Raw genomic sequence first — 12,219 nt, forward strand, 5'->3', positions numbered from 1 at the left:
ACAGTTGAAACAATAGGCATCCAAAGCAAGAGTTCTAGAACCCATCCTGGCAGCCACAGATTCATCATTTTACTGAAAACAACAAAGAAATTAGCTGAAAAGGTGATTGTCACCAGGCCAAGATGCGAAACAGAAAAACTCAATGAAATATCTACAGAGTGATCAACAAGAATCCAAATCAGAGCAAGCGTTGCAAATTATCGGTCACGTCGTAGCAAAATCATATGCACATAAGCGGTCAAAACATGGGCGTAGACAATTTATGGTCTCAAACGCTACTTAATAAAAAATGATACCTTATGAATTTTAGACGTTGGAATTATAATTGTGCATTTTATTATTATTATAAGATAAGGGAAACAATTTATAAGATTAACAAGAGCAACATTTTACATTTGTAAGAATAAGTAAATTATCATCTTTATTGCCAAGCGACGCCACTGGTACGGAGATGCTTCGTTGAAATGTCACATTTCAAAATTCAAGGTTGTTGTTGTTGACAATTTAAGTGATTTAACCTAGAAAACAAATCTTCGATTTCGGCAAAGTTTACAGACGTTTATTGAAGTTGTAAGCAATAATTATCCCAGAATAAGTTGTAAAATGGGTTTTACCATTAAAGAGAAGGCATTTTTATCAGATTATTTTCGAAAGAGGGTGAAACCAAGGTTGGTAGAACTGACTAATTTGTATAATAGGTTGCCTCGTTGCCATTTAAAGCAATAGTCTGAGTTTTTTCCCCCCGCAAAAGTTACTCGTGACGTCACAGTGTACTAAACTTTTACGACAGAGTCTGTCGATCATGCATTAGGTGTTCGCTCGCTAGAATAAAGCCCAAAAAGCCACCCAATAAACTCCACGGAGCTTATGAACCTTGGGTTCTATTCGAACACCCAAAATTTTTGGGTTGATTTTACGTCACGAGTTACTTTCCCCCCCGCCCCGCAATTTTCAACGAGGCAACCTATTATACAAATTAGTCAGTTCTACCAACCTTGGGTGAAACAAGAAAATGAAGACTGGCCTTACTTTGTACCGCCTTACACCGAAGAATTTCAAGCCAGATGTCCGAACCTGATGGTATTGGTTATCAACAAGTTTATCAATGTATTAAAATTATAGTGCCTAATTTTAGCAAATCATAATCCATCATTAAGAAGAAGTCAGGTCAGTCCTTAGTTCAAATTTTAGAAATGGTGCAAAATGTTCAACAAATTATCAAGGAACATCGCTCAACTACCATAAGGCGTTTAAGACTGTTGTCTTAAAAATTAAAAAATTAAAAATTAAATTGTGTTATGGCACTTATCAGAAAATTTTTAAGAAGGATATTAATTTGTTTCCCTTTGTGTGTTGCAAGAAATAAAACCCACACATTACCCTAAACAAATTGACAGCTTCATAAGGGTTTTTGAAATTATGAGAGGCGAGTTTGATTCTGTCTGGACCACAATGGACATTTGGAGCAGTTTTTGTGAAAACTTATTTTTTGACCTTGGAGTAATTTAAATGTTTTAAACACTGCTAGAAAAATACGAGTACGAATAAGTTCTCAATTACCCAAAAATTAGAGAATAATAACTTTTACACTTACAGAAAACAACAAAACAAAGAATTGTGAAAAATAATTATGTATTTTTAAAATTTTGTAACTCAAGATTGTGCCTTATGAAGGAATTTTGTGCAAATGTGTGTTTTTTCCTTAATCAATAATAAATAATAACTTGCTTTTAAATCTATTATTCATGAATTACAAAAAATTTATAAAGGCAATTAATAATAGACTTTTGAGAGGTAGGCAACCAACAAAACGAGTGTGCACAGCAAGTAAATAAAAGCGGCTGATTCATGTTAGAAATACGTTTCGATAAAACAAAAGATGAGGTAGCACTCTTGATTTGGTTTCTTGTTGATCACTCTGTATAAATAAACAGCATTCGAGAGAAAACGCTTGATGACAAAGACTATTTCAATAATCACAGTCAGCTTTAAGTACAGTAACCATCTTCTTGGATGTCGAGAAATCCCATGATCCTGTCTGACACAAGGAACTGATCTTCAAATTACATACATCATTTTCACTTTTCAAGAGGTATAATAAAATTGATAGCATGATATTTTATGTCAAATGGACATTCTTAGTGAGGATCGGAAATGCCACTTCATAGGAAAAGAATATCAGACTGGATGTTCTACAGGATTTTGTGCAAGGGCCTCACCAAGCTGAAAAATTCTAAGGCTGACAAGACGTATACAATAGTAGATTATAGCATTAAGAGTAGAAGTGAGTGTTTTTGTGCTAAGCACAGAGATTGCACCCACAACTGAGCGAACTCGTTTATTTTCTTTTGCTACAGTCACAGTAAAATGACAATTTTTAAATTTTAAGGCACCAGTAATTCCTACTTCTCTTGTTACAATATTATTAGTACCTATTTGAAGTTTCAATAATATTAAAACCCTCCGTCGCACGGGTTGGGTCTGTGAGACCCAGATCATGTAAAAATACGCTTTATTTTCGTTATGTTTTAAGTAATTTCATTGAGCTCTTCAGTACCTTCTCAACTTTTGGTGGATTTTAGATTGTAGGAATTAATTAAAATAATTACTGAGGCGTTTTTGGTCTGGAGAGCATTTGGGTCTGTGAGACCCAACCCGTGTTATTGCGTAACTTTTTTATTCTTTTACTTTTTAATGTTGAACGGCCATCTTGCTATTTTTTATTTTGACATCTGTCATCCGTGCACATGGGCGACTCGTGCTACACCACAGTGGCACCGATTAAGTAGTGGGTAATAATTTCGTTATTTCGTTTTTAGAGGCTTTTTTTAATTGGGCTAATTTAATTATAAATAAATAAATAAATAAATCGTGAGAAATGCTTCAAATAACCGTACCTACATTTCACTCGGCCGAGCCGCTTGTGGACATTTCAACTCTTTGGATTTGAATTGTTTCCAGTCCGATTACAAAAAAAAGTTACTTCAACCGTTTCTACAGAGATACACAAATGTGCGAGTTTTGACCGCTTGAAGATAAACATTTTTATCTTGAAGATAAACCATTTTTATGGCAAAATTGAATTCGAGGAAACGAATCAGGTAGTAGGAGTTCTTAAACCTTGTAGTATCATCCGTTCAAATGAAATCCTGGGCTGAGTAGGCATTGGAAAAAGTGAACAGTGTGAAATTTGAATTTCCCGCCGTTTGACACGAATGACATTTATTTATAATTGAACATGTTTGTTTTCAGCAAAAGGTGCCCTTAGATATTTGCTTCGAGAATAGTAATCGTTAAGCTATTCTATTTTTAATGTAAAACATTGCAAAGAAAGAAAAAAAAAGAAAGATTTTTTTTGTTTCTAAATTTTAGGTTAGCTGTCAACATGCTCCAGTTAATTTACACTTTAAAAAAGCACAACAATTGACGATTTTCCTTGAGGATTCATAGGAAAGCCCTATAATGAAGGAAAGTAAGTTTGGAAAGGGAACGAAAATCATTAATTGTTCATTCACATTTACCTATTAGTTGCGACAAACGACGCACAGAAATGTATGGATTTCGTTGAACAAATTTGGTTAACATTGTTTATTATTTTAAGAAATTAATTAACAATAAATGTCAAAATAGCGTTTATCCAAGTTTATCCAGTGTCTTGATTTAAACGTCGGCTTTTATAGTCACCTAGCACCTGCTAGATAAATGCAATTGGAAAATTCGGGTGAAATTTTCGCGTTTTAAGACAATGGGTCATAAAGTTGGTTCACGTCGCGAAGCGGAGTTTAAATCACCTTTGATTGTTGTTGAAAAATCGAAATAAATAGATGCGATGATTAAGACAAAGGAAAAAAAACAAAGAAGGAAAGCTGTGCGTCCGAGTCTAATTAAGACGTCTGAATAATAAGAAATCCTCATAACTCGTCGTCGAAACGAAGAGGAAAAAAGTTGGTAGTATAATAAATACGCCAGCACACTTTAATCCGGCCCAGTCGGCATTGCAAAATGCTAAAATAAAATAGATTGCAGACTCCATACTTTGCTTTTGCTCGGGATTAATTAGTTTAATTCTTAGCCAGGCTCGGCTCAGATATAAAGAAGTTGACGTGAACCATGGAATGATACAAAATAGGTGGAACGTCTCGGCGCTCAGGATGAGTAATTACGGAATCTCGAAGGAATTTTAATCGGGCGTACACACGTAGGGCACGGGGGCTAATTAATTTGTTTTTCTTTGGGCCGTCGCGGGGGGCCCTCCTACCCTCGGTGCGTATTCTTTTCGCCTAATTAAAGTGAATCGATAATATGGAGGAATAATGTGTTGTGTTTCCCGGGCCGACGATAGATTAACCTTTTCGCTTTTGTTCTTGTTCGCCGAGTGGGTGTTTTCTTCTCAATCTTTTCTCAACCCTTTTCTCAATCTTTTGCCCTCCTCTCCGCGGCCGGATACCGCCCCCAAATTTATCACGAGTCGAGAAGCCCACTCCCGAATGTTATCTTTAAAAATTAAAACCGGTGTCGGGAAATACGACCGGCGAATTAGATCGCACGATGAGAAAAAATTATACTGCCAAGGGTTTTTGTCAAGTACCGGGAACGTAGGCGACAAATGTCAAATGTTATTTGCAAAATCAATGAACGCACATGTTAACCAATTAAATACACAATACTGCAACAACAAAAGAGATTTTTTTTACGTAAAGACCGTTCACGTTTTGATGGGAGGCCATGATTTATTTTTTTAACGTTGGGCACACTGTTTGATTTCTGTCACTAAAGGCCTGACATCCAGACCTATTAAAATGAACATAACACGTTGCTGAATTTCCCGCGATGAGCATTCTTCTATTGCAAACTAGTACAACTGACAACAATGCACTAGACATTGACGCTATTAATAACCTCAAACTTAGAAAAACATAACCTAATTCAACAGAACGCTTTACTACCAAATTAAATGCAATCTTTCCATGGCCTTCATTATGCCAAAACAACATGAATGCATTTTATTCATAAATCATAACCTTATAAAGTTTTTTTGTGCTTCGCCCAGTTGCGCACCTCTGGGCTTAACACAAAAAGACTCACTTCAACACTTAATAATATTATCTTATTGTTAATATTTTATAAAAATCCGGTAGCAAAGTCCTGTAATTAAGTTCAAATCCTTGAAAATGGTAGCACATGTGACCTAGTTTTGCGCTGTGGGCAATTCAATTCGATATGAATCAAGCCACGGCTTAACTGTCGTTTTTGAAAGCTAAACACGACTTTAGATTTATTTAATGATACGACAGAAATCTTGGTTTAGATTTTGCCCGAGTTATTTAACTAATTCTGGTTAGTTATTCAGATCGGTGTGTAGGCACAGTCTAATTAGCATCATTAAAACCATATTCTCCGCAAATGACACAGGTTTCTGCTCCCTCAATTTCCCGCCGCCTCCAACCCCTTCCGTGTTTATTTTTTCCCCGAACTATCTTAATCCATCCGCAAAACTAGCAAAAGGGCCACCTGACAAACGGATTAATTGCCGCACCGCACCCCCACCCCCACGTTCTAGTTTCTTACACAACAAGCAGACGATTGTGTGTTTCTTTATCCCTATTGTTGCAGAGTATCTTTCCGATGCAGGCTGACAAGAACACTTCTTCTAACGTCACCCACAATGCCTTCTTAATCAAATGCGCGCTGAAGATATGTTTACTTCGTCTCTCTTATATTTGTGACGTAGTATTTTATGTAAAACTGACAAAGGAATTAGACTCTCTCTCTCTCCGCTAAGCTTAATTATAGATTATGTGAGGAATAAGGAGGCGCTTTGTCTTTCGTCTGTTAATACACGCGCCCCGGAAAAAAATTTTCTTTGCCCGGATCAGGCGCCCGAACAATGTAAACGGGGCGCGCGGCGGCTTGCAAGAAAGTGGTGTTGTCGTTGTTGCTGTCGTCGCCGACAAACGAATTGAAATGAACGGGACGTGGTGGAGTGGAGGACAGATGTCGGGGGCGGAGGTGCATAAGTTTTCCAAGGAGAACGCTAACGCGGACCTTAAACAATCCGACGAGATCCTTCGCTAGAGAGAAAAAAACAAAAACAGAGTTCGGGTTTGGTAAACAATTAAGGAACGGGCAGGATGGCTGAGGATTTGTTTTAAGAGAGCTTTAAGAAAATCCTCCGAAAAATGTTTAAATGTTATCAAACAATTAATTAAATAATAAAAAAAAAACATTTGAAGCGGTGAAGCTTTTAAATTAACAGCAACATTTTATAACTTCATAAATTATAAGATTTTCTCGTGTCTACAAAATTTAAAAAAATGTTTTAACCTTTTTTAATGAAACAGTAAAAAATCGACGAATTTGAAAATATTTTTCCATTTCCGGTCTTTCAGAGAAATTTGGAATTTTTACAAAATTATGAGTTTTTTAACGACTACAAAAGCGGATGCTTCTAGCAAGAATCTGTAATCAAAATGTTTGCTGTAAAAAGGATTCTGTTAAGATCAAATTGGACTTTTATTTCTTATAAAAAAATTATTTAAGACAAATTAAATGAAATATTTAATTAGTATACAGGGTGTTATTGAAAGTTGTACAGATATTTTAACCACGAGCTACTGGCTTCATGTAGAACTCGGAAAAAATATCTAAAAAATTCTATGTTAAAAAATAAAATGAAATTTATTTTTTGAGCTACAATTTTTTTAAATTGCTGTTAGTTTTCTACGTTGTCCTACAACATCGTAGATAAAATTTCGGCACATTTTAAAAATACACCCTGTAACAAGGAAACTGCATTGGTGTACGTTTTATAAAATATGATATACAGGGTGTATTTTTAAAACGTGTCGAAATTTTACCTACGAGGTTGTTTGACAACGTAGAAGACTAAAAGCAATTAAAAAAAATTGTAGCTCAAAAAATAAATGTCATTTTATTTTGTGACATAGAATTTTTTAGATATTTTTTCAGAGTTCTACATGAAACCAGTAGCTCTGGTTAAAATATCTGTACAACTTTCAATAACACCCTGTATTATAAGACAAAGAACTAAATTGTATCTTTTCATCCCGAGTGTAAGTTTATTTGCATGAACGCAGCGAGGACAATAATTACACGAAGGATGGAAAGGTCGTATATATGTAATATCTTGCAAAATCCAATGCATTTAATCATATAAACGTAAAAGAAATTTCTGCTAAAGACAGTAAAAACAGGACACACTAGAATTTTTTAATAATAATAAATTAAGTCGGCTGTGCTTTTAGTGCCAAGGAACTAAAAATGCTACTTTACTCTCTGTTGTGAGGAACTCAAATAACGCTTTATCCAGGGGTCGTGCAAAAAATATTATGTAAATTTAAAAAATGTTTATTAATAAATATCACCACATCAATGTTGTATGTTGTATGTTGTATTCTCTTTCTCTCTGATTCTTGACATTATTACTACCCTAATATAGTTTTTTTAATTTTGCTAACGGTTTCGCAAAAAGAAAAACATTACGTAACCGTTGGCTTAACCTTGAATTGCAAAACAAACCTCCATAAGAAAATATATTGGATTTTGGGCTAGAACCCTCATAGCTTATCTGTCCTTGGGTATTCCGCTTTAGCCTTTAGTTTCTTATTGTCTTTATTTTCTCATGCAACTTTTAATATTCCACATTTTTTATTATTACATATTTACGATTTAGTGAAAAAATTTTCGAGATCCTCCACATAGTGAATGACATGTTGGGAGTGCCATAGTGATACTCCCTGTTCTTGTTTCTTCATAAACTTATTGTTCTAGAGTCTTTTTAATTTTAGCAGTACATACTATGTTTTTCACGTACTTGATAAGACTTATTTCTTCTTCTTGTGATGTTGATAATGATGTTTGTTTTCGTGATCTAAATTGAAAAATTGTTGGTTGAAGTAAGACAAAACAAATATAAAAACATGCATATTTTGTGTTGAAAGTGCGAAATCAGGCACCCCTTGTTTTGCATAATTTTTGCACGGCTTATTTGCTTTCTTTATGTGTTTGCGCGCCTCTTCGTCGATATTCCGTGGTGATTGTCGTTAGTGAATCGGCGTCGGGCGTCTTGCGCTCTGATTCCCTGCAGGTCCTCGACCGCTGACCATCAATCCGGCGGAGGATATCATGTGAAGATGTAAATTGAACGACCACTGTTGGGGAGCACGGAGCATGACACTCATTGTGAACGGTACACCTGTCAGTGGCCATTTGCGGTGATTTTTCATTAGTTACACGTCACCATGCGTGGGAATTACGGATCGAGATTTATTGTCGACGGCGACGTTTTGTTACGCAAACACGACCTCTCTTGTTGCGGAGGGCCGTCTTCGTCTTGGTCCGATGGTCGGGATGTCACGTCGGCGTTAGGTACGGAACGATCTTCTACTGGAGAAGAAACGGTCATGTGACGGCACAATTCGGTACGTCCACTAATCTAATCATCTTCGGCTCATTTCGGACGTACATTTACCCAGGAGTTTAGCGACGGTTGAGTTTTTTCCGGCGACAGAGTGACGCTTCCCATGGAATTACAACCAAACTTATTCAGAAAAATCCGAAAGTTTCTAGTTCTTTGAAGAAAAGAAAGTCAATTCTACCATATCATAATACGCTTTATTTTGCCCTACGGGCTTTCGGATTCCTAATTACATTATCCTTAAACATAAAATGGCAATTCCAAAAAAAATTACAAACATTTTTATTCCTATCCTCCACCTCTTTCCTTCTCTGTTCTTTCCCTCCTCTTCCATATGTCTTTCTCCCCGTTCTTTTCTCTCCCTCTTTCTCTCCTTCCGTCCAATACCTGTGTTCTCTCTCCTCCTTCCCACGTCTGAATCTCGCCATCATTTTCCTTTCTCTTGCACTCTTTTTCCCCTCTCAACCCCCTGTTACATCTGGTTTCTTTGATTCTCTCCCTTCTTTCTTGCTTGTCTGTGTCTTTCTCCCTTTCACTCAGCTCTACATTTATCCATTTTCCTTTTGCTCTCAATCTTTCTACTTCTTCACTGTCTTACCTTAACCTCTGGTAATAGGTATATCTTTCTCTCCTTCTTCTCCGTGTTCTTTTTCTTTTCTCTCCAGCATTCCGTCAGTATCCTGCACCCTTCCCTTCCATCCATTTTGTCCTCAAATTTTGCCCCTCTCTTTTCCGCTTTCACTCTCAGCCTACTCCTCCTGCACTCTTCCCTCACTATGTAACATGGCGTTTCTCTATCCACTCCTAGTACCCATCTCAAATATTTTTCTTGCACTCACTCTACCTCCTCTTGTTCCTTCCATCCCCACCATGCTGTCAAACATTATCATTCTCTTGAAAAAACCTCCCCACTTTCTTTCTGCTATTGCCCCCACACATCCCACTACGTTGTTGGCCTTCCTCACTATAGTCCATTCAAAAATCAAAAAACCACCAACGTCGCATTTTCTTCGATAATTACTATCGGCAACGCTGTCTGGTGTAAAATTTGATGAGAATTGTAATTTTGAGGTTAAGTATTTATTAAGTGTCTTGTTTTTCTAGGCATGTCTAAGCAAACATAATAAAAATCAATAAATAACTGAATCGTACTGAGTAATAATTAAACAATTTGAACGAAAATCCAAGCAATTGAATTTTATTTTGAATCAAATGTCATAATTTATAGTTACAAACATTGCAAGAAAAAATAACTACCTAGGGTTTTTTAAATTTTACCAACCTAAAGCAACAGGTGGTGGTTTTTTGATTTTTGAATGGACTTTATGTCCCTTATCCGTGGCTCTTTCATTGAATGTATAGCCAAGTATTTTTCCTTCCTTCCCACTTCCACTCATTCTCTTCACTCTTCCTCTTTCTCTTATTGAACACCATCATTTTCTATTATTGTAGGAGGTTTTTATTGTATTGCAGAATATGAATGCCTAAGATTTTCTTTTAATATACCGTGAGATCAAAAACAAAATTTGAGTAGGCGCTGACCAAACATTTTAGTTGGCGACTCGTGAGATTTCAATTAACAGATGTCAGTCTTAAAAATTAGGTTAGTGATTTTGAGAATGTTGAAATCTTGATTTTCATAAAGAATTTTGCGTGACCTGTCGGTTGGAAAAGAATTTTCTCAGCTAGTGCAATGAAACAATGAGATTTAAAACTCCCGCACTTTTATTTAACGTCAACTGTGAGCAAGGAGCACGCGCACGCCGTTTGTTTATAAATCGATCCAAGATCCAACGATCATCGATCAATCAATATTATCCAGAGAGGTTGTTATCGGTTGTTGGGGCTCTCATTGTCAAGGGGTAATTTCATGCACAACAGACACCCAATAGAGATGAAAGTGCAAATCTTTTTTAAGGATAAGCTGAACTGTAAGTACCAAAAGATAGGTTAGTTTCTTGGGTTAATCTCTTCAATAATTCTTTGTGCACCCTCTTCAATATTTTCAGCTGATCTTTTTGTCGGTCGTCTACTGCCTTTTTTGCGCAGAACACTACCTGTTTCCAAGAACATGTTCACGTATTTGTAGACTTTCTGGGCAAGTTGTTGGTTAAGTGCCTTGAAAGTCCGGAAACTTTTGTTGAAATTCCTCAAAAACTCGAGGTGTCGAATAGGACCAAGCCTTTCTCCATTGCTGAAGAAACACAGGACAATGAAAATTTGTTGCTCTAAAGTGAACATATTGTAATACAAATTTTAATAGTCAATAATTAATAATGACAATTACCATTGTAATGACATTTGAATTAAATTTTTACGTGCTGCCAACTGAAGTATATTAATCAAAACCATCTCGATTTTTTTTTATTTTCGATCGCACGGTACTTAGTTATTTGTCCTTATTTTGATCATTTATATTATTTGTCTTTAATCAACTTCCATTTTCTCTCCTTTTCAGTACCTTACGATTTATCACAAGTTAAAATATAATATGTTTACTTTTTCCTCTGTTATCGGTATAAGACGTAATCGGAGAAAATACAAATCCCTCTGCGTATATTTTCCGGTTGTTGGTCGTGGAATTCTTGAGTCACACTTGCCTACGACATGCAACGTTTTTCGAAACGTGTATGACAAGAGGGGAAGAGAAGAGAGCGTCAATTTTAAGGTCGTGGCAGTGCACTTGAAGGCTCGTCCTAGGATTTCTATCAACCTCCTCGTACAAAACAAAACGACGAAGACGAACAACAATTACATGATTCATTGAAGCACCTCGCAGGTGATGGCGCGACTACTCAACAAACTATCGTCTCGGAAAGTGGTCGTCGCGTAAAAAGAAAAGAAAACGAAAGGAAACAATAAAAGGAAATGTTTGCGATTTGGGAGGGTGTCCCACAATAGAGCAGGATCTAGCCGGCAACGGAATCTGGTAGGGGTTGCGGTGCGGTCGGTGCATAAGCCGCGGTGGTCGTCGAAAGTTTCCCCGAGCGCTGACAAACAGTCATAATCCCCGGGACATCAAAAATAAATTCTCCACCCGATTCCTCCACATTATAAATCCTTCTTCTATACAATATATCTACGTCTTATTTCGAGCATTCGGGCCGTGTTTTAGCATCCCCTTTCTTTAATTAATCTCCCACCCCTAGCAACGCTTAGCAACGAATGTAGGTACAGTAACACAATACAGTTTTTACACTTTTGCCGTGAACGAAATCTCTAATGTCTCCGAAGGCTGACATTAATTAAAAAATCTTGTTACGCATGCAGGGGTACGCCGAGTCGACTCTCTGAGAAGGCAATTTTAAGACCAGAACGCTCGCGGCATATGCAAAATAGCACCAGCGCCGCTAATTTATGCACGTTTTTTCTACACCACCTCCTTCGACCCTTCCGTCGAGCGGTTTTTACACGAGGAAGTGGATTAATCCATCGGCGGAAGGATGGGAGGCCAGCCCGACCGCTAATTAACTGATTTATGTATTTGTTTCATTTCATTAATCGGGACACGTCCGGTCGCAAATGTAGAAAGCGACACAAAAATTATGATGCATTAATCGCAATTAAAAAAATTCTAATTAGTTGTTTGTCCTTCGTCAGTCATTACCGTCATCGGTTGTGCAATTTGTTGAAATATGTTCCCTATTATCTAGGCCAATGTTTCTCGATTTATGTTCCATTGTCGCTCCATAAACATCTTTTTAAACATTTTATTTCTAACCGCCTCATGATTTTAAACGAGAAGTTACTCTTTACTTAGGGACTTTTATCTGGTGTAGTTT

The 12,219-nt window shown here is 36.7% G+C and overlaps 1 protein-coding gene across 1 annotated transcript; it reads right to left on the minus strand.

Moving 5' to 3' along the window:
* Positions 1-8,272: 8,272 nt before the first annotated feature.
* On the minus strand, positions 8,273-9,105 carry LOC138138604 (putative uncharacterized protein DDB_G0271982). Its single transcript, XM_069058591.1, has 3 exons — positions 9,042-9,105; positions 8,737-8,979; positions 8,273-8,406 (listed from the first exon to the last, which is right to left on the minus strand). The coding sequence occupies exons 1-3, from the start codon at positions 9,103-9,105 to the stop codon at positions 8,273-8,275; spliced, it is 441 nt and encodes a 146-aa protein (XP_068914692.1).
* Positions 9,106-12,219: the final 3,114 nt, after the last annotated feature.

Source organism: Tenebrio molitor, chromosome 9 (genome assembly GCF_963966145.1).
Source record: "Tenebrio molitor chromosome 9, icTenMoli1.1, whole genome shotgun sequence".
NCBI lineage: Eukaryota > Metazoa > Arthropoda > Insecta > Coleoptera > Tenebrionidae > Tenebrio > Tenebrio molitor.